We start from the raw sequence: 22,127 nt of genomic DNA, 5'->3' as shown, positions 1-22,127 counted from the left end.
ATCGAGAGTCTCACAGTGCAGCACTTTCTGATTGGCTACTTACATGAGTCATGTGGTGGCTACAGTCATAAGCGACAGTCTGGAAAGGCAAATGTCTTCCCAGCATGCACTGCTGCATATAGTCAGCCAAAATCTCTGCTGTCTGATCAGGACTGAAAGGAATAGAAAGACATTACATTTATATTTGGCCTTTTGTAATAGTGAATGCCTTAAAAGCACTTTACAGCCAACAATGCACATTTGGAGTGTAGTCACTATTATAATGTAGATAACATAGCAACTTGATTGCACACAGCAAGTTCCCATAAACAGGACAGCGATAAAGAGCAGATGATCGGATTTAGGTGATGTAAACACTGGTCCCTGCTCTTCTATGAAATAGTGGCCCAGATCTATCACTGCCAGCTCAGATAGAACAGGGAGCTCTAGTTTAACACAGAATTTCACAAATGCAGCAACTCTCTCTGTACTGCACTGAGGAGTCAGCCTAGAGTTTGAGTTCATGTGTTTCAGAATGGGTCTGGAACCCACAACCTTCTTGGTCATGGCTCAATCTGAGTTGCTGCAATTACAGACAAGAGCTTTTCATAAACCATCTCTAGGTGCTGCTTATGGACCTCATTCAGCTGCTCGTTATCAGTAAAGAAAAACACACAACACTTTTGGAAAAAGTTTAATGAGACATTAATATTTTCTCTATACAATGTATTGTACTTGAATGAGCAGCTGCTTCTACTCTTGCTTTTATCACGATAATACCAGATACCAGGGGATACATATTAAAATGTCACTTATTCTTGGTCAGGCAACACTCTGTGCAGCTTCTTAGTTTTAGCTGCTTCCAGTTCAAGATTAATAGAAAGTATAGACCAGTTTTCTGTACCAGTCAAAAACTGGAAACAATTTGACTGTAGCTACAGGTAAATAGGTTTAGACCATTGCTACATTCCACTACTAACTGAAACTATAATGCCTTATATACACACACACATTTATTGTCAAGTGCATTTGAATGAACACAGTGAAACGTTTGTAAGGTCACCTCTTTGGTACTAATATCTTAGGCACAGGGTACCTTGGCACAAAGTACCTTGGCACAGATGCTTTAAGTGTTTGTTACAGAATTGAAAGAGTAAAAGAAAATAGTCTAGCATAGGAATACAGGGCTTTAAAAAGTACTCAAATTACTCAAAGTCCAGAATAAGAATAAAAAGTATCTTTAAAAGTACTCAGATTGTAGTCCTTTTCACTGAGTCTGTGCCCGCCATGATTCAGAATATGAGGCCTTGCTGCTTCCGGCTCGGGACTTGCCTCCGGGACTCACCTCTGGGACTTGTTTCTGGGACATGTGTCCCAGGCTGACCTGGCTTGGACTGCCTCCTGCTCTTGCTCTGGCCTGTGACTTGCCTCTGGGACTAGCTTCCCAGGGCAGCATGGCTTGGACTGCCTCCTGCTCCAGGCTCTGGCCTGATTCCTGCTCTGAGCTCCGGCCTGCCTCCGTCTCCGGGCTCCGGCCTGCCTCCTGTACCAGGTTCCGGCCTGCCTCTTGATCCAGGCTCTGGCCTGTCTCCTGTTCTGGGCTCTGGCCTGCCTCCTGTTCCGGGCTCTGGCCTGCCTCCTGCTCCGGGCTCCGGCCTGCCTCCTGCTCCGGGCTCCGGCCTGCCTCCTGCTCCGAGCTCCGGCCTGCCTCCTGCTCCGGGCTCCGGCCTGCCTCCTGCTCCGGGTTCCGGCCTGCCTCCTGCTCCGGGCTCCGGCCTGCCTCCTGCTCCGGGCTCCGGCCTGCTTCCTGCTCCGGGCTCCGGCCTGCCTCCTGCTCCGGGCTCCGGCCTGCCTCCTGCTCCGGGCTCCGGCCTGCCTCCTGCTCCGGGCTCCGGCCTGCCTCCTGCTCCGGGCTCTGGCCTGCCTCCTGCTCCGGTCTCCGGCCTGCCTCCTGCTCCGGGCTCCGGCCTGCCTCCTGCTCCGGGCTCCGGCCTGCCTCCTGCTCCGAGCTCTGGCCTGCCTCCTGCTCCGGGCTCCGGCCTGCCTCCTGCTCTGGGCTCTGGCCTGCCTCCTGTTCCGGGCTCTAGCCTGCCTCCTGCTCTGCGACACATCTCCCAGGCCAGCCTGGCTTGGCCTGCTCTTGCTCTGGGCTGCAGCCTGCGACCCGTCTCCCACGCTGGCATGGTCTCTGACTCTTCTTCTGCGCTGGGCTAGACTACCTCTGGGCAGAATAAGTTTGAGAAGTTGGAAGTTGGGGAAGGGGGAAGAAAAACTGCAGAAATAAGGGAAAAAAAGAAAGAAAAAGGAAAAGGAATTAGTGAAGCAGGGAAGGTCCAGCTGGATCATCCTATTGTGCCACCATCTTGCGATCAGGGAGACAGGTTATTGGCAAAGGTGGAAAAACTGGAAAGGCAATTCAGGGTCTTTGCTTTCTGTTTCTGATGATAAGATGGAATCAGCTCACTATGTCCTTGATGCTCAGATGTCTCTTTCTCGATGTTTCCACCAGTTTCATAAGAAAATGTTACAGATTTATCAATTCAAATGTCACAGCTGACATTAACTGCTCGAAGAAAGGTAGCCTGTTTTCTTCAGGTTTAAACTGAGTCTTGGATTGCAGAAAACACGCAGCTGCTGGCCTGGGAGAAGGTCTGCATACCTCTTGCCCTCTCTCTCCCTGTAACTCTCAGCTCCAAGCTGCTCAGCAGCCAAGTACCAATCACACAGATGCAAAAGGTCTCTGTCACTGATAACTGTCACTAGTCCACAGACCAATTAACTTGTTGCCAATAGGAGCTGTATCAGTTCACAGCCCCAGCTCGAGATGGTGTGCAACCTGAACTTCACTTACTCCTCGTTCAAACAGTTAGTCACAATGCCTGCCATGGCTATTAGGTTACTAATGAAACACTGTTTTCTTTTATTCATCCATGGGATGAAGGTGTCACTAGCTAGGCCAGCACTTATTGCCCATCCCGCAGTTAAGAGTCAACAGATAAGGATGGAAGATTTCCTTCCCCAAAGCATATTAGAGACCTGGAAGGGATTTTCATGACTGCTCATCATAAGAATCTTAATTCCAGATATGTATTGATTTAAACCACCATGGTAGGATTTGAACCTAATTCCCAGAACAGTATCTGGGTCTCTGGATTAATTGTCTAGTGATAATACCACTAGGCCATCACCTTACTACTCTAAAAACTGTTTTTCTTTCTCATTTCATCCCCAGTTTTTAGAAACACAAAAGTAAAAAGCACATCGATGTCCTTTAGGGAAGGAAGTTTCAAATTCTTATACAGCCTTCATGTGAATCCAGACCACAATAATGTAACCGACTCTTAACTGTCCTCTGAAACATTCAGCTCAAGGGAACTAAACACTGGCCTTGTCAGCTGCTCCCACATTGCATGAAAGAATATCAGATAAAAGCGCACAAAAGTATTCAATAAGATCACAGTTGATCTTTTACTTCAACTCCACTTCTCCATTTGATCCCCAAATGCCTTAATACTCATAATACCCCAAAACTGAATCTCCCTTGAATGTGTTCAATAACTGAACATGCAAGGGCCACAGGATTTCAAAGATTCAAAACTCAAAGTAAAGAAATTCCTCCTCATCTCAGTTTGAAATGGACGGTCCCTTATCCTGAAACTGTAATCCTGAGTTCTAGACTCTGTTATCATAGAAGACAACCTGTCATCATCCACCCTGTCAGACCCTCTCAGAATCTTATATGTTTCATTGTCATTACCATTCATTCTTCTCAACCACAGGGAAATCAGGTCCAATCCACTCAGTCTCTTCTCATAGGTCATGAGGCCTGTGTGTTACTTCCCATTCGGCACGTAAATATAACAAATGAGACACCGCTAACTCGTTTCTTATGTTTCTGATGTTTTCTTACCATGACCCCAGGATAATGAGAAGAGTATTCAACTTCTTCACTTTCATTACTTTCTTCATGGCCTTAAGTAGGTTGCAGCTCCCGCTGGGCTGGAGATCTTGAACCCACTGCCTTGCTTCGTCTAAGCTGTGACAAACAACAGCACAACCATCGATAAAATTGGGCAGGATGTGTGAGAATGATGATGCATTCATCAGCTCCTGTAATGTTAGCAATGGAATCTCAATCCCCACTTCTTCGACAACAACCACAAACACAGAAAAACTTCCCAAAGTGCTTCACAGGAGTGATTAACACATGAAGGTTGATGTCAAGCCACACAAGCAGATTTTAGGGCAGGTGGCAAAGAGATGTTTTGAAGAACTGTTTTAAATGAGGAAAGAGAGTCTCAGAGGGGTAAGGAAGAAACCCTAGAAGTTGGGGTCTGGAGGAGCTAAAGGCATGGCCACCAGTGACAGGCAAACGTCAATCCATAATGGAAACAGGACGAGCAAACAAATGTCACTTACGTGCGAATGTTCACATCCTGTGGGGTCTCCCAGAGTTCAGAGAGGTCACTACCAAAGGAGAGGAAATAAAACTGCTTCCTAAAACAGAGCTGTTCATCCAGCAGACGCTGTGAATCAAGAAACAGAGTTCAACATGACACTACAAATCTTCCTCACAGCAGCTATTCCAAATGAAATGGTCTTTTCCCCCGTTACGCAATAGCCTTTAAGCTACCAACACACTAACCAGGAGAGCTGCCTGAAAGTCCTGCAGTCGGCCAAGCCCACAGTTTGCATCAGAGGAGTCGATAAGCAGACCGACCCGAGAACCTTTCACCAAGCCGAACATCTAATGGTAGATACAAGGTTAGAGAGGTATTGAACAAAACAGAATCAATGGTTTTCATGGTGGGGAAGAAACTGACAAATTCCTAGTCATATTAACACCCATTCCCTCCCCCAAAAAACTGTTGCATGAACTTGTAAATAATTATTACATTAAAAATGTTCAATCACTTATTTAAAAAAAGCTATGATCACAAAACTGCTCATTAAAAATACCAACACTTCACAACAGATGTAAAATCTGATCATTTAATTTCAATTAATCAGGAACTCTGTCTTTAATTTGTCTTTGAGAACACCTTTTGAAAGTTGTTTGGTGAGTGTTGCCTTATAATAGGCCAGGTCCAAGTTCCAAAGTAGGCTCTTCAAGTCAGGATTGCCATGTTCCTGTTTTAATGCAGATGCTGATCTCTTACAGAGAATAAAACATGTTATATTTATATAGAGCTGGTGGAAAGAAACTGGCCTCTTACTACCGTATGACTCTGTTCTGGATCATAAAGAGGGAAAACTAACCTTTCTGCTCCCTTCCATCAGCCATTCCATCCGTTGGTGATAAAGGTCAGTCATTCTGAAAATATTTAAATGAGATAGGTCTGAACAAAGACCTGAGCAGAGTTTGACCATTATATGAGGAAGAATGGCAACTTAAATTGATATAACACCTTTAATGTATGAAAATATTCCAATGTGCTGCACAGAAAGGTTAATAAATAAAATGGAACACTGAGCAATGCCAAGAGATGTCAGGTCAGATAACCAAATGTTTGGTCAAAGCAATATGTTTTAAGAAGTATCTTGAAGGAGGAAATTGAGGTTGATAGGCAAAGAGGTGTAGAGAGAGAATTTGAGAGCTTGAGGCCTATGGAAAGCCACAATGATGGAACAATTCTGATTTGAAAAGCTAGGAGGCTAGAATTAGAGCAATGCAGAATCTTGGAGGGTTTATGGATGGATTAGGGAGGGGCAGGCAATGGAGGAGTTTGAAAAGAGGGATGAGAATTTCAAAATATAACTGTTGCTTGACGCAGGGGTCAATGCAGATCAGTCAGCACTACAGTCATTGTTGGATAGGATTTGGTGAGAGTTAGATCAATTCAGGTTTGTGAAGGGAATCACAAGAAATGGATGGCAGCACAGAATAAAGGTAATTCAGCCCATCCAGCTGATTTTTTTCAAGAGGCTTCATACAACCACAGGCCCTGTTTCATTCAAGTGGACTGCCTGATTCCCAGAGATAATCAGGCACCATTGTAGAATCTCTACCCTGCCTAATTCTCCCACTGCTCAGCACAATCAATGTTTCCCAGGTACATGCCCCTCTTCAGAAACATTGAAACAATGTTCACAGTGTTGTCCAATTCCATTCTCCAGGGAAGTACTTGGGAATCCAGGTGTGGCGATTTCCACTTCTGATCATTGAATAACGAATGAGCAACACCACCATTTATGGGGTCTGTCATCTCAATCTTTATTCACATGATTTATGTTGTGTGTTTGCTAGCAATGGAAAGTGAACTGTTTTTGATTGTTATGAGGCTGATTTCAAGATATTTATGATCAACCTATTTGGACATGTAATTACACACCTCTGAACTAGGTGGGTCTTGAATGTGGGCCCCTGGGCCAGAGGTAGGGGCACTTCACTAAACCATAAGACCCTTATTTCCTTGGTTACCAATTGGTGGCAGAGGTTTGATGTACTTCAGGGTGCTGCAAACCATTTCCCTCAGTTTTGAAGGCTTCCTCCAGGTACTCCAGTTTCCTCCCTCCAGAGATGTGCAGGTTAGGTGGATTGGCCACAGTAACATGTGGCGCTACAGCGATAGGTTGGGAGCTAGGTCTGGCTGGAATGCTCTTTGGACGGTCGGTGCAGACTTGATGGGCTGAAGAACCTCTTCCTGCACTGTAGGCATTTTGTGAATCGCTTTTATGTGAGGGGTTTTCTCCTGAAATGAATGCCTGCAATTAAAATGGTGTCATCACAGCAATACCCAGGGCTAGTCAGTGAATGCTCAATATTTCTAATCAACCTGTTCAGAGTTGTTGTGACACACCTCTCGACTAGGTGGGACATGAACCCAGGCCCCCTGTCTCAGAGGTAAGGACACTACAACTGTGCCACAAGAGTCAATAATTTGCTGGATAAATCTGCCATCAAATACACAGTTAAAAATCACCCAATACCAGGTTATAGTCCAACAGGTTTAATTGGAAGCACTAGCTTTCGTAGCACTGCTCCTTCATCAGTTGGTTGTGGAACACTGAGCAATGCAAGGAGATGTCAGGTCAAATAACCAAAAGCTTGGTCAAAACGATATGTTTTAAGAAGTATCTTAAAGGAGTAAAGTGAGATAGATAGGCAAAGAGGTGTAGGGAGGGGATTCGAGAGCTTGAGGCCTCGACAACTGTAGGCAGAGCCACCTGATGAAGGAGCAGTGCCTGTTGGACTATAACCTGGTGTTGTGTGATTTTTAACTTAGTACAGCCCAGTCCAACACAGGCATGTCCAAATCAAATACACAGGTTGTGCATGAAATACTGCTGTGTGCAAAGAGGTGCTTCCATTCATACAATAGTGACTACACTTCAAAATGTTCTTCAGACTGTAAAGTGGTTTGCAGCATCCTGAAGTCCTAAAGGAATCTGTACAAAAGCAATTCTTTCTTTAGCCTCTCATTGCTTCACTATCACTCGCCCTGTTCCCCACGTTTCTACAGGGACACTTTAAAAGTACTTTGTCTGTAAAATGTTCTGGGGAGTTTTGAGGCTGAGGAATAGTCAAAGAAGTGCAGACAGGTTCTTATCATCTTTTCTCTATCCCCAGTTTTTCTCTATCTGTCCTCTTGATTTTCTCACCTCTCCAGTAGTGTTGCTATCTCTTCCTCGTTTCCCCCATGTCTTCCCCCTCTATGATGTTTGTCCCAATCCCATCTGTAACCAAAACTATTCATGTCTCTCAGTATCCCCCAAGATTCAGAGACCATTCTCTCTGTCCCTGCGCAATTCCATTCACTCTTTATTGTGTTTATAGAACAAGTAAATATTCAAGAGAGGAATCAGGAAAAATACTTACCGGTGAAGTCTGCATTCAAACTTATCAATGACATCTAAGCCAAGCTGCAGTTGTTCAACATTTATCACATCCTTTTTCCTAAAGTGAGGGTGGAAGGAAAGCAATTAAAAGAAGTTTTAGATAGTACACTGCCTGCAAATTGCTTCTGTTAGACTCACGTGATGATCCTGCTGTGTGCTAGAAGATGTTGAAGTGTCAATTTCTGGTGATCCAAGCTGTGATTGGCCAGCCACTCCTCGGATGTCTGGTTTTCACTGGTCAGCGGCCGTTTCCCTTCTGTTCTCTATAGCGGGCACAATGTAGAATTGCACATTTCAGGATGAGAAACCACAGCCTCAGGAGCTGCCTAGTGGGCTTCCAAACAGGGAGCTGGAAAAATACTTGGGAAAGAAACAAAATAGTAGGGCTACAGGGAGAGAAGAGATTGGGAATTGGGCTCAAACCCATGAACTCTCCCACTCACAAAGGTAGCAAATACACAGGAACACCACCATCTACAAGTTTCCCTCCAAGCCACACACCATCCTGATTTGGAACTACATTGCTCTCCTTTCATTGTTTCTGGATCAAAATCCTGGAACTCCCTTATTCACAATACTTTGACAGCACTGACCCCAAATGGGCTGCGGCAATTCAATGTTTCCCAGGTACATGCCCCTCTTCAGAAACATTGAAACAGTGTTGTCCAATTCCATTCTCCAGGGAAGTACTTAGGAAACCAGATGTGGCGATTTCCACTTCTGATCATTGAACACTGAATGAGCAACACCACCATTTGTGGGGTCTGTCATCTCAATCTTTATTCACTAGGCGATTCACCACCATCTCCTCAAAGCCATTAGGGACGGGCAACAAATGCTACCCCTCCCCCCCAGCCACCCCTAACCCAGCAATATGCACATGCTGTAAAAGAATAAAAACAATAGATAACTCATTCAAAGAGTTGGCACAAATACAATGGGATGAATGGTTTCCTCTGTGCTGTAAGCTTGTACGAAATGAATGATAGTCAGAAAGAATTTTCAAATGTTACTATCACAACCTGGCAGTGTGTCCAAAAACTAGGGGCCACTTAAGCATTGAACATGTAGAAAAGGTTCAATGTTCCAAACTCTGCCCTGAGCAAGTGCAAAGATCCCTCTGTTCAAACTGAGAAAGGTTTTAAGTGGCACATGTTTAACTCTGTCTCTCAGTCACCAAATTAAGATGACAAAATCTCTGAGAAACCTCACAGAAAGATTTTTTTTTAAAAAGAAGGCTGGACTGTATGTACAAGTTCCCACTGTGGGAGCCTGGCCTTTTGAGTACTTGGGGGATATTGTTGCAAAATTTGGGGAATATTATACAGTTCAACATCCCCCCGCCACGTCCACCCCCCACGCCACCACTGCCACCCATCTCCCACAAGATTTGACATTCAGGTCTGTTACATACCAACAACCCACTGGTTTGATTGACATGAGTCACCAATAATCCACCATCTGGCTCAAGGTCGATGATAGCAACATCTTGCCAGGGCTTTTTCTGTGTCCAAGGAATGTGCCTTGAAATACAGCATTTTTATTGTTAAAAATCAACATACTTCCACTGAATTACATCAACCAGTCAAAATTAAACTTAGCTTTTGTTGCTCTTTGTCCAGTTCCCAACTGAGGGGCTGAATGGCCTGTTCCTAATGGAGGGGCAGAATAGTTGTCCTTCTGTTTCTAATTCTATTGACTCTGCACAGAGACAGTTACAGAGCATGGAGCTAAGTTCCTCTTTGCAGGTTTCTAGTCTTGTATTGGCACCTTTCAATGTGATGGAAGTAAAAACAATATCAAGACAGAAATATGAAAATATCTGCATTTTTGCCATTTCCAGAGGCTGGTGTGTGACTGAGCTCATGAACTGTCTTCAGCCAACAAACGAACGGCTGGCAAACTTTACTCAGCTTCAATATGTGTAGGAAGAAGGTTTAAATATGTTGCCAGGCTCCACGCTGCTGATCACTTTGCAGTAATACCTGTTGACTATTAAGCGAGGTAAGGACCAAGAATCAAGGGAAAAGCTTTGCATCCTCAAAAACCCTTTTTGTATTCATTTTCTATGCTAGCACGAGAACGGTCACTTGAGCAAAGCTGAGAGAGCACTGCCAACAAAGAGAGCAATTGGATCTTGGAGGCTATCAGATACCTGATGAACAACACTCTGCAGTCATTGGACTCCCACAGGAAAGGAGGTGGGAAAGGTACAATGGTAAAAGATTTAGAAAGAAGCTCTAACTTGTTGTCTAATGACTTGATCATCTCAGATCTGTAGACAAACAACATTAATTATCTTCACCGGGTTCAGTGATTTAAAACAAACGATAATAAAAAAACTTACCGTTCACTTTGAAGAAACTGCTTATTTGCCAGGATATCAGCCATGTTATTAACGTGTGGGTTCATTGTCATTATGAATACAGTTTCCAATCTGAACCGAGACACTAGACAAGTAACGATTTTAGCAACTGATCGGGAATGACTGTTCCAAAAAAAGTTAAAACAAACGATTAAAAATAATGCACAGCCAGTGAAATTTCTCCCGAAACTGTAAGCCCTACCCACCCTACCCCAGATCCCATTATATTTAACAGCGACGATTCAATCACCAGGGACCCAGGAGGACGGGTAATTGACAAGTCCTGGGTCCCGGGTTGCCGGGTGATTGACAGGTCCCCGACTCACTGGCTCGGATTCCACACCGTCTGCAGGATGTTGTTTGTCTGTTGCCAATAGAGATGGAAGAGTCCATTCGAACAAAATTAATACATTCTTAGCTGTAATCTTGAAAGGGAAACATTAGATTTGGTGAAATCCTGTACATTTCATTTTAGTTGCCACGTAAAGCAAATTCAACCCATCTAATAAATATGCGATTCACTCCTGCTTTAAATAAACTAAGTAGTGGGATCCACTCTGTACGAGCTGTGGTCAGAACTGTAGCCTGGCAACAGAGGAGGGAGCTGCAAATCGGAACCAGCTGATTGACAACAATGACAATAGCTGAATTTCTTGGTTTTTAATATTTCGTAAATGTTTCAAATCATTCATCCGTTGATTGTGAAATTCTTAACAGCTTTAGCAAAGGACCCACACATAACACAAAAAAGTCCAGGAAACGCCCCCTTCTGTTTCTAAATACAAGTTCCCAGACCTACTGTAGAATGCAAAAGAAAAAAAAGCAAAAAAAAAAAATCGGGCGGCAGATTACTGAAAATACAATAAATCCGGAGCAGTAGTTTCACTTGGTTGACCATCACAAGAGGCAAATAAAACTTACTGCTTCCATATACTGTCTTCCTGCTTTTGTCTTCACATATTTCAAGTCGTCATATCCTACCAAACTGGACTGCTCTGTCAATACACTGGTGACGGTTTAACGAGAGTCCTCCAGGGTAACCTCAGCAGGTGTAGGAATTGATTATTGGTCTCACTCTATATCTTAGGCCAGTCTTCCATCAACTGACTTAAACAATATCAAGCCTTTACTACTATGAGCACTCCCTTTGTCTTTTGCTCTGGGCATTCTTCCAATCTGCTCCACACTCTCCTCCCCTCCCGGTCAACAACATAAATACAATCATTTGCCATCCCCATTCAGTTATGAAGAAGCGTCACTGGATTCAAAATGTTAACTCCTCGTGCTCTTCACAGACTTTCTAAGTTTCTCCAGCACTTCGTTTTATTTCAAATCTTCAGTTTCATACTTTTGTTCTAAGTTCTTCTTACTCTTGCCTGGACATGACCCACATTGGTAATAGCCATTTTTTTAATGTTCATAAGAAGCTATTACAGTTTGTTTTATCCTTTTTTACAATTTACATTAAAAATCAATTCACCCTTTATCAGCTTCTTGACCTTCCTTTGCTGCATTGTAAAATTTAAACTTACTTCCCTGGAAACTTAAGGCCTTTTCTGTTATAGAGTCATAGAGATGTACAGCACAGAAACAGACACTTCAGTTCAACTCGTTCATGCTGACCAGCTATCATAATCTAGTCCCATTTGCTAACACTTGGCCCATATCCCTCGAAACCATTCCTATTCACACACCCATCCAGATGCCTTTTAAATGTTGCAATTGTACCGACCTCCACCATTTTCTTTGGCAGCTTATTCCACACACGCAACACCCTTTGTGTGAAAAAGTTGCCCCTTAGGTCCCTTTTAAATCTTTTCCCTCTCCACCTAAACCTATGCCCTCTAGTTCTGGACTCGCCCAACCCAGGGAAAAGACTTTGCCTATTTATCCTACCCATGCCCCTCATGATTTTATAAACCTCTATAAGATCACCCCTCAGCCTCTGATGCTCCAGGGAAAACAGCCTCAGCCTATTCAACCTCTCCCTATAGCTCAAACCCTCCAACCCTGGCAACACTTTTGTAAATCTTTTCTGAACCCTTTCAAGTTTGACAACATCCTTCCTATAGGAGAGAGACCAGAATTGCACACAATATTCCAAAAGAGGCCTAACCAATGTACTGTACAACCACAACATGACCACTCAACTCCTATACTCAATGCTCTAACCAATAAAGGAAAGCATACCAAACACCTTCTTCACTATCCTATCTACCTAAGACTCCACTTTCAAGGAACTATGAACCTGTACCCCAAGGTCTCTTTGTTCAGCAACACTCTCCGATCCTTAACTTCTTTTGTTAGCTACAGCTGACTTATGTTTTTTAGATTTTTGTGCCTTTGAGAAATATATAGTTGCTGTTAACTGTAGTATTTCTTTACTACTAGCCACTGTCTATGTATAATCAATGCCTTTTAATGTGCTATTCCAATCTGCTTCAGTCAATTTTCTCCCTACCCCATACCTTCACAATTTATTTTATTAAATTTATCATCCTGGTTTCAGACTGAACCACTTTCAAACATAATATAAAATTCTATCATATTATGGTCACCCATCTCTAAAGGTTCTTTATAACATTATTAATTAGCCCTTTTAATTACATAGACCAAAAATAGCACATTCTGTAATTCATTTCTCAACTTACTGCTCAAGAAAACCATCCCTAACACACTTGGAAACATAACCTGTGTAGCATTTGTGTTGATTAGGTTTAACCAGTCTATCTACAGACTGAAGTCACCCATTATTATTGTATCATCCAGGGCATATGCTTCTCCTGATTAATACTATGCCCAATACTTTTGCTACTGATTGGTGGTCTCTATGTTAATAACACCTCTCTTGGTTCCATGTGTAATTCTGATCTGATATGTTGTACTGATTCTATCACTTATTACCAGTGCACCACCACCTCCTTTACCGTTATGCATGTCCTTCCCAAAAATTGAACATCCTTGATATGCAAGCAATATTGAGGTTTATAATGAACAGGACTTATAAAATTTCAAAAGGTCTTTTTGGGATTTCAAAATGACTTTATTAGAAAATTATACAATCTTCTGTGGTTAAGCTGATTAAAAGCCAATCACTCAGAATTCCTGGAATATTGCAAAACTTAGGTGAAAGTTCATTCACCTTTTGTGAATCTGAGGTTGAGAAATGAATTATCAGGTTGCCTGCCAATCCTCAGGCAAAACAGCAGAGGGAGCTGCAAACATGCTGTGTTTCACCAGCAATTTGTTTTTCTTAAAACAAAGTTTGAAATCAATAAAATCCAAAGAAAACCAATAAAACTAAAATTATGTTTATTGGGAATGCCTATTAGATAGATGTTTCGTTATCTGAAGGGACCATTCATCCTTCAGTTCTTGGTGACACTCCAGACTAATACTCCTGATCTTTAAAGCAAGCATGGAAGGGTGAAAGTTAAATCTATACCACTGTAAGATGCTTCTTAAAATCCACTTATAGTCTTCTATTCTAATAGTATGATAACGTGTGAGTTGCTGTCAAATTGTGTTTTCATTATCCCAGTGATGCACCTTGGAATATTTTATTCAGAAGCTGAACTACTCAAGAGTGTGATTCACAGGTTCAGGTTGAGCCTGGCCTAGTTTTGGGGAAGGAATATGGGTCAATGTCTATTCTGGCTTATTCCATAGTCTGGTCTATGTCCAGGAAACACTGGAACTGGTATACTCAGGGCTTGCTGCAACTGGAGGGTATTGGAAGGCATAGTGTCCAATAGATACACAAAATAATACTGACAGCTTTGTAGAGCTCTTTTGCCAATTAGTTTGTTGCAATTAGAGGCTGTTATTGTAATTGACAGATCAAGCAGCGTGACTCCAAAATGGAGGCATAAAATTACTCCAGCTTTGCTGTTTTATCAATAATTTAAACACCAAGAGAATTTTAGTATGCATCCACTGCCACATTTTTGTATTCATTCGGTTTATGACAACAGCTCCATGAACCTGCTCAACTCCCACATTCACTCACCCACTGACATTACATTATTCCCCATTTCCAGAGCTTTTGCTAAATAATGTTCAGGCCTTTTATATTCACCTGTGATGGTAGACAGGATTATTGATCTTCCTTCCAGTAGATACAGTTTCTTTGTGTTTACTCCTTCAAACAAAACCCTTCAGACAATATTTAGTAAAGTGATTTAAATCTCTACTCATAGATGTCAAATTGCATCATTGCAAGGATTTGGGAAGAGGTCTTGATGGCAAGTTGGTTAGCTCAGTTGCCTAGAGGGTGATGCAGTTTCAATTCCTACACTAGCTGTACTAGTATATAGAAGCCTGCCTCCTCACTTTGCTCCTCAAGATACTTATAACCAATTGTCTCTAATAGAGAGAGACGCTGATGGTCCTTTGCGGTCCAAGAAGTGCGAGGTGATTGGGTGCCAAGAATTTTAGGTTAAGCCAATTAAAAAAACCATTTGCTCCCAGACAGAGTTGACAGTCCTGGTCTGTACTGGAAGAATGCTTCAGCAGATATAGATGCTGTCTTTCACATGAAACTATCAAGTGTGGACACACCTGCCCTCTCAAGCAAATGCAAAATGATCACATGGCCACTACTTGAGTAACAAATGTGTCCATGTGGTGTCCTGAACATTTATCCCTCAATCAATATTATAGAGGAAATAATGATCATTTTCTTCATAGATGATAGTGAGATTTCACTGTGTAGATTAGTTGCCTCATTTCCTTCAGCACTGGCTATGCTTAAGTGCTTCATCAGTTGGAAAGCGAATAGAAGTGTTTATCAAATTTAATTCCCATAGAATTTGACAACAAAACACCAGTTCCTTTAGTAGACAATTGTTTTATTTGATAAACTTGCTCAATAACAAAAATACAAGTGAGGGAAAATTATGTTCTCTTTGTACAGATGTATTAACAATGCCTCCTCTGAAATTATTGGTTTTAAAAATTGCAGTAACCAATTATAAAACACATTGATAATAGGATATTGTACAGGCTGTTTGCAGATATCCCAAAGAGTCCCTTTTGTGACTTTATACAATAAGAAAATGACTCGATCTCATTATGGATTTCTTGGATTAACCACTGAATCATTTGTACGCAGTGAGGCATTTGCATTATCCTTCATTGTTGTGTCCTTTAGACAGGGTTTGATGTGGACTGGAAGCAAGGGGACAAACGAATGAAAACAAATCATATAGAAACCAAGATACAACTAAACCATTAAATGAAACATCAGGGAACAAAGTAATGTAATTTCAATGTTTCCCACCAGATAAAACTGGCTCTAGTTATAGCAACACGTTTTTGGAAATTATCTTCCCTCCCCCCACCCATCCCACATCTTTTTAATGAGCTGCCCCAGAAAACACATTAGCTCAGAAATGACTAACAGACACAAGTGATCAACTAACTGCAACATACAGGATGTTGTGATCTACAAGAGTTAGAGTATATAAATCTTTAAACAAAATGCAGTCCAAGTTTTTTTTCAAAATAATGTGCTGCACGATGATATTAATAATTTTCCTTTGCTCAGAAAGCACTAAATACTGAGTTTTTTTGCACAGGGGAAAATCATGCCATTAAAGTGGGAATTTAAAAAAAGTGGGAATATATGATGCTGTTGAACTGCTCAGCCAGTTAGCTGCAGGATCTAAAATTAAAGTCGCCATCAATCTACCTGACTACAGGGCTTTTCTCTCATTAGACAGAGATTAACCAGAGGGTCACCATGCCTCAGGCAAGGGGAGAGATCGAGAATTAGAGTCCTTCAAAGCAGCCATCCAACCAACTTAACTAGCTGATCCCCTAACTGCAAGGGACACACAATCACTTTAAAGCCCCTCAAGAGTCACCAATCAGACATTAGAAAAAGGTAGAGATGGTACTGTTAACTTGCTGATTGCATTGGATTGAATTACTTTTTTTTTTAAAATGTTCAAAATATTTTTCAAAATGATTTGCACAGTTTGGGAGAACGAAAATGAACGTTCCCACTCACAAAGCTTCATTGTTGCAAAGGAATCTTCGAAACAAAAAGACGTGTGATTTTGTAAACTGATGGTAAACTATTTTAAAGCTTGTAAGTGGGTCTTACAGATAGCTCAAAACATTTTATTACTAAAATATACCCGATTAGATATTGTGCGACATGGTGTAAAACTTAGAAAGCAGTAAAGCTTGCAGACCAGATGTTTTCAAATATTTGATACTTTTGGATCAAAGTACCCAATATGTTCAATAATCTTGTCAAATTATTTATTCAGAAGTGTATTTCTATAATCTAGATAGAATTTGATACAAACACTCGGTCAAAGTACATCTGAAGTTCCAAGAGCTGTTCCTGGGGATTTTGTTTGTTATTCACTACGTTGTTACTCCTGTGCTACTGCAATTAAAAACTGCAGTGTGAAACAAGGCCAGGGAACGTACACATCTTCAACAGTAACATGTTAATACGCTGGCCTTTTCACTTGCATTGACACATATGGCTCATCTTGTGCCATCAGTGATATCAACGAGGCAAAGTGGAAGACATTGAGAGGACAAGAGTGTATACAGGCAGACAGCGGAGAGGTAGAGTGCGCAACAGGGAGAGGAAGCAAAGGGGTGAGCAAATGTGAGAGAGAGCGAGGCAGACACACATTAACATACGACAGTAAGAGAGAATGGCAAGAGGAACAAATGGGCAGACTGCAGAATGAGAGGCAGAAGAAAGCCAAATAAATCTCTTTTTCAACTACCAAGACTGGTGGTCCCATGGGAGCTTGTGTTAATTAGAACTGTACATGTTGAAATGTATAATGTGTTCATGAAAAATGAAACTGTTGTCAAGTTGGCTACAGACAATAAAATTAGGTCAACAATCTTTCATTACAGTCAAATGAACATATCAGCTCAGTCATAATTTCTCAAAGTATGTTTTGTTATTTAGTATATTGTTCAAGTTGCTTACTTTGGAATACAGGGGATATTTCAGGAATTCTAGATCTACCAAATTTAATTATATTTCTGATTATTTAATGCTTTCTCGTAATTCCTGTTTTAAGCAGATCAATCACACATTTCCATTCAGTTTCCTACAGCACTGTTGGACTTCCCTTTTGTTCCAACAAGTTGAAGTATGGGCAGCAATATGTATACTGCCCTTTGACCTTTCACTACAAATGCTGAGGCACCAGGTCAAATATATAAAATTGTTCCTTGATGGTTATATTTCTTGTACATCATTTCCTTTGATATGCAGAGCACACAGATCACTGGAAGCAGTCGCCCTTTATTGCCAGAAGCAATATCCCTGGCATCTCCACATGACTCAATTAAAGATAATTCTACCCAAATTCTTTCAGTGAACAGACATCTCAAGCTATTGCATTAGCCAGCACATGATCACCAGCACTGTGACACCACAAGGGCTGTTCTAGAAGAGATATGCCCAGAACAGATCAGTCTAGTTCCAACAATCTCTTTAAAGGGAAACGCACATAGCACATTTGTACAGCGCCTGCATCCAAACACCATTTTTAAGAGTGAATGGGAAATAGCAATATTCCTGCAGCAGTCTCAGAGTTGTAACTACTGTGTCTCAGTGCAGGTGAGCATCTTAAGATAGGAGAGTAGTGTTTCTTACAGACAGCTAAGCAAAGCTTTATTGCTGATATGTTAAAATACTGGGTCAGTTGAGTTCACTCAAAGCTTGTGTAGAACTGCAGCAGTGCTTCAACAGCTGGTCTCACACAACTTATCTGTTCCTGTCGATCAAACAGCTCAATTCATTATCATCATCATAGTGAACAACTTCACATTGATCCCGAAGTGTCAATGCACAGTCCGAAAGGGAAGTTCAATTTAATGCCTCTACATGGAGCTATGGAAACATATAGTCACCTGATCAGAGATAGTATCATCTTTTAATATTATACAACCAAGGATAAGTAAACACAATGAAGGTAACTGATACTGCTGAATGGGCTAAGTTAATGTACATCTGCAAGTAGGCAGACAAACAATGGATGAAGTTCTGTTAGCATAAATTGGAGGACAACTCTGGACAATCACAGCCAGTACATTAGTCAAAACATTATTTTAAAAAAACAGGTTTAAGCAGTGGAGTGATTAAAAGGATATGTCACAATCTTTCTCCTCATATACAAATAATTTAATAAAGATAAATTCTTAGTTCAGCTTAGTCAACTTAAAAAATTGCACCCAGTAAGGTTTAGACATGTGGTAATATTGTGTGAAAATATGAAGTTGGGGTCAGTTACTACATAACAAAAAAAGCACAAAGAATGAGGTAACTGAGGACTTTCAACTATTCTGACCTCAAAATGACAGCAACTCAGCCTCTGACCTTCTCAACGTAGTGTTTTCCAGTCATTTGAACATGCCTGAGTTGCATATACATTAAACTGCATCAGCAAACAGAAATAGAAGGGGGAATTTCTTCTAAATGTTACTGAACAAAAAACATAATATTTGGCTTTAATATCCAGCAGGATTAGATTTCCATAATTGTTTCATACAGAATAGAAAGCAACTTTTGATCTAAAGGCTTCATAACTTGATCCTGGTCAGACTGGCACTCCATTGTGCTCCAAGTCCTGAATCACATCCAATTTGGTATTACTTTTGTTTAGTAGTGTAACGTTCCTCATCAACTCTCAATTTTTCAATGGTTCACCATCTTGGAAATGTTGCAATAGTCTAATCTTCAGTGAGGCCTGCCCCACCTGCATTGTCCATTTTACTTCCAGCCTAATACTGAATCTCTTTCTAAAGAATGAATAAAAGCTGTGAGAGAGTGAGCTTGGGCTCAAATGCCTGTTGCTAATATGAAATGATGACAGGTATAGTGTTAACGGTGGGGACATAGAAGGATGGGTTTATGATGCCGCTTCAGTGAAGTAGTCTTCTCAGGTTGTTCATTTTCCAGAACAGCCCCATTCTCATCCACATTAAGCAGCAATTTGTTCACAATATTCTGAATCAGCATGAGGGTAGATGAAGGAAAAACTCTTCTTTGTCTCCAAAGTGCATAGTGATATGAACTAATCCATCCTCGGTCTTGGGAGTTGCTCTCAGCAGTCCCCAGCTGATGAATGCAACTCAACTTTGATGATTGTTTTTTTCCTGTTTGTGTTTGGGCAGGCTTTTTCCCATTTCCTCAACCAGGTAAGCAAACCTTCCCTGCAAACAGAAGTCCCACAATGGTAAAGAAGATGGACAAGACAAATAGCACGTACGAAGATCCAACCTGGGTATTATTGGGTAACTTGTATGGTTGCCCTCCAACTTCATTGATGTAAAATCCAATTGGAAATATCAGGGCTGCCATACAGAACAAGATCACTATTGAGAGAGAAAAAAAGGGAACAAGTATACATTAGTATATTAGTAATGTACATTGAGGCAATATAATTCGTTATATCTCCACAAATATTCCATCTCGATGAAATTTTATTTGCTTGAAATTTTGGCATGAAACAATCGTGCAAAGATATTTCTTGACTAAAAAAATGCAACAAGGTAAAACACGACAATACATGTATATAGAGCAGTGATCAGAGGAACAAGTGTGTGCAATGCACTAGGATGTCCCTTTCAACTCTTTTTGAATCCAAGCTTCTTGTCAAAACTCTTTTGTAACATATAATTGTGTTTTGTTGTGTGAAAAATAACCCCTATAAAACCTTAATTTTTTCTTTATTCATTCACAGCATGAGGACATGGTTAGCTAGGCAGCAGTTATTGCCCAGACAGCAGTTCAGAATCAGACACATTTCTGTGGGTCTGGAGTCACATGTCGGCCAGACCAGGTAAGGATGGCAGATTTCGTTCCCTAAAAGGACATCAGTGAACCAAATGGGTTTGTCTAACAATTGGAAAAGGATTTCTAGTAGTCATTAGATTCCAGATTTCTATAGAATTCAAATTCCACTATCTGCCATGGTTGGATTTCAACCTGGGTTTCCAGAAAGTTATTTGGATCTCTGGATAACAGTCGAGCGATAATACCACGTGGCCATTAACTCTACATATGACTAATTCTTAACTGCCCTTTGAAGTGGCCTAGCAAGCCAATCAATTTACCAGACTGCTACAGAAAGATTTAAAAAAAGACAACACTCAGCTTTGACTTAGGCACCAGAAACACCACATCCAGTCTCATCAACCCTGAAAGGTCCTCTTCATTAAGCTCAGGGGCTTGTGCCAAAATTGGCAGAGCTATCACACAGACTAATCAGTCAATCATCTGACTGAGTCATACTTCCTGCATTATGGTTTATAGACAATGTCCCAGGTGACACCAGCCCCATCCCTCCTCTACCAGCAGGACAGAACCACCAGAGGAGGTGGCACAAATAGTGGGAGGGAGTTGGCGTGCATCTCATGGCATCAAGACAATCATGAGCAAGGAAACCTTGTGGTTTTACTTACACCAAAATCCTGTCTTCACATCGAAGGAACTTTCCTCTTTGTTTGTGGCACTACCATAGTTCTAAATGCAATAGTTTTTGAGCAGATCTAGCCGCTCAGAACTGTGCATCTACAAGGCAGTGTGGTTCTTCAACAACAGAACTGTTTTCTATCATAATATGTAAACCTCATGATCTGATTTATCCCTCATTCTGTCATTACCAACAAGCCAGGAGATCAACAGTGCTTCAGTGAAGAATGCAGGAGAGCATGGGATTTGCAGCACCAAGCACACCAAAAAATGAGGGATTAACCTGATAAAGCTACAAATAGGATCACTTGTTGATCAAACAGAGGGACAAAATGTGAGCGGCAGTATTGACCAATATCAGAAACAAAGGATCAGATCAAAGTTTTGCAGTCCTGTCAAAATAAGTCATGAGTATTGGTGAACAATTACAAAACTAACAACTTGAAGAGGCTGCACAAATGTTCATATATCTTCAGTGATACGGGTGACCAGTACATCTGTGCAAAAAAAAACAAAGTTGAAAAATTTGCAGTCACATTCAGAGAGAGATGCTGAGGGAATGCTTCATCTCAGTCTTATCCTGACAACCCCAGCTTCAGAGATGTTAGCCTTCAGGCATTTCAATTCATTCCTCTTGATATTAAGAGAAAGCTGAAGACACTAGGGACAGCAGAGGTTAAAGGGTCCTACAACATTCTGATAATATGCACTCCAGATCTAGCCATGGCCTGGTCAAACTATTCCAGTACAGGTATCTATCTACCTGACAAAATGGACAACTGCTCAGTTTTGTCCTGTCCACAAAGCAGGGCTGATCCAATCCACCCAATTAGCGCCTGATCTGTCTTCTCCTGATCACCGAAATGCTTGAAGGTGTAATTGACAGTGCAACTAAGCAGCTCTTATACAGCAATAACTTATGCAATGAAACTCAGTTTGGATTCTGCCATTAGCACTCAGTTCCACATCTTAGTACAGCCTTGGTCCAAGCATGAACAAAAGAGCTGAGCTGGAGGTCAGGTAATGGTGACTACACTTTACACTAAGGCAGCATTTGATTACAAGGAAAAAAAAAGCCTGAGCAAATTTGAAGTCAACGGGAGTCAGGCAAAAAAATTCTCAGCTGGTTGAAAGTGTGACGAGCATCAAGAAAGATGGTTGTGGTTGTCGAAGGCCAATATTTCAGTCCTAGGCCATTGCTGCAGAAATGTTTCAGTGTAGTCACCTACTGCAACTACCTTCAGCTGCTTCATCAATGATGTTTCCTTGACCATTAGGTTAGAAGTGAAGATGTTTGCTAATGATTACTGTGCTCAGTAGCATTTGAAACTCCTCAGATAATGATCCAGCCTGTGTCCATATGCAGCAAGATGTGGACAGCAGTCAGGCTTGGGCTGATGTGTGTCATAAATATTATTTGCCACAAGTGTCCGGCAATAATCGTCTCCAATAAGAGAGAATTTAACCATTGTTTATTGACAT

The 22,127-nt window shown here is 41.4% G+C and overlaps 2 protein-coding genes across 5 annotated transcripts in view; both read right to left on the bottom strand.

Annotated features, from left to right (window-relative positions):
• The window catches only part of vwa3a (von Willebrand factor A domain containing 3A), a 46,129-nt gene extending 34,900 nt beyond the window's left edge, over positions 1–11,229 (bottom strand). For 3 of the 4 annotated variants that reach the window (XM_087997894.1, XM_087997893.1, XM_087997891.1), the window contains exons 1-9: positions 10,166–10,598; positions 9,233–9,341; positions 7,957–8,081; positions 7,799–7,876; positions 5,239–5,293; positions 4,625–4,726; positions 4,399–4,505; positions 3,890–4,015; positions 44–152 (exon numbers count right to left, since the gene is read on the bottom strand). In XM_087997894.1, the coding sequence (XP_087854020.1) occupies positions 44–152; positions 3,890–4,015; positions 4,399–4,505; positions 4,625–4,726; positions 5,239–5,293; positions 7,799–7,876; positions 7,957–8,081; positions 9,233–9,341; positions 10,166–10,236 (882 nt within the window). In that variant the 5' untranslated portion in view covers positions 10,237–10,598. Of the gene's footprint in view, positions 1–43; positions 153–3,889; positions 4,016–4,398; positions 4,506–4,624; positions 4,727–5,238; positions 5,294–7,798; positions 7,877–7,956; positions 8,082–9,232; positions 9,342–10,165; positions 10,599–11,104 lie in introns of those variants that run through there. The other variant, XM_087997892.1, reaches the window with a different exon arrangement.
• A 3,783-nt stretch (positions 11,230–15,012) lies between these two features.
• Positions 15,013–22,127, bottom strand: part of LOC122560611 (uncharacterized protein C16orf52 homolog B) — a 98,896-nt gene continuing 91,781 nt past the window's right edge. The window contains exon 3 of the mRNA XM_043711416.2: positions 15,013–19,546. Coding sequence (XP_043567351.1) covers positions 19,362–19,546 — 185 coding nt within the window. The 3' untranslated portion in view covers positions 15,013–19,361. The remainder of the gene's footprint in view (positions 19,547–22,127) is intronic.

This window comes from Chiloscyllium plagiosum, unplaced genomic scaffold (genome assembly GCF_037043375.1).
Source record: "Chiloscyllium plagiosum isolate Xiang-an unplaced genomic scaffold, Cpla_swu_hap1 HiC_scaffold_20, whole genome shotgun sequence".
NCBI classification, from domain to species: domain Eukaryota; kingdom Metazoa; phylum Chordata; class Chondrichthyes; order Orectolobiformes; family Hemiscylliidae; genus Chiloscyllium; species Chiloscyllium plagiosum.
The sequence above is the reverse complement of the archived record's forward strand: the minus strand, read 5'-3'. Positions and strand labels throughout refer to the sequence as shown.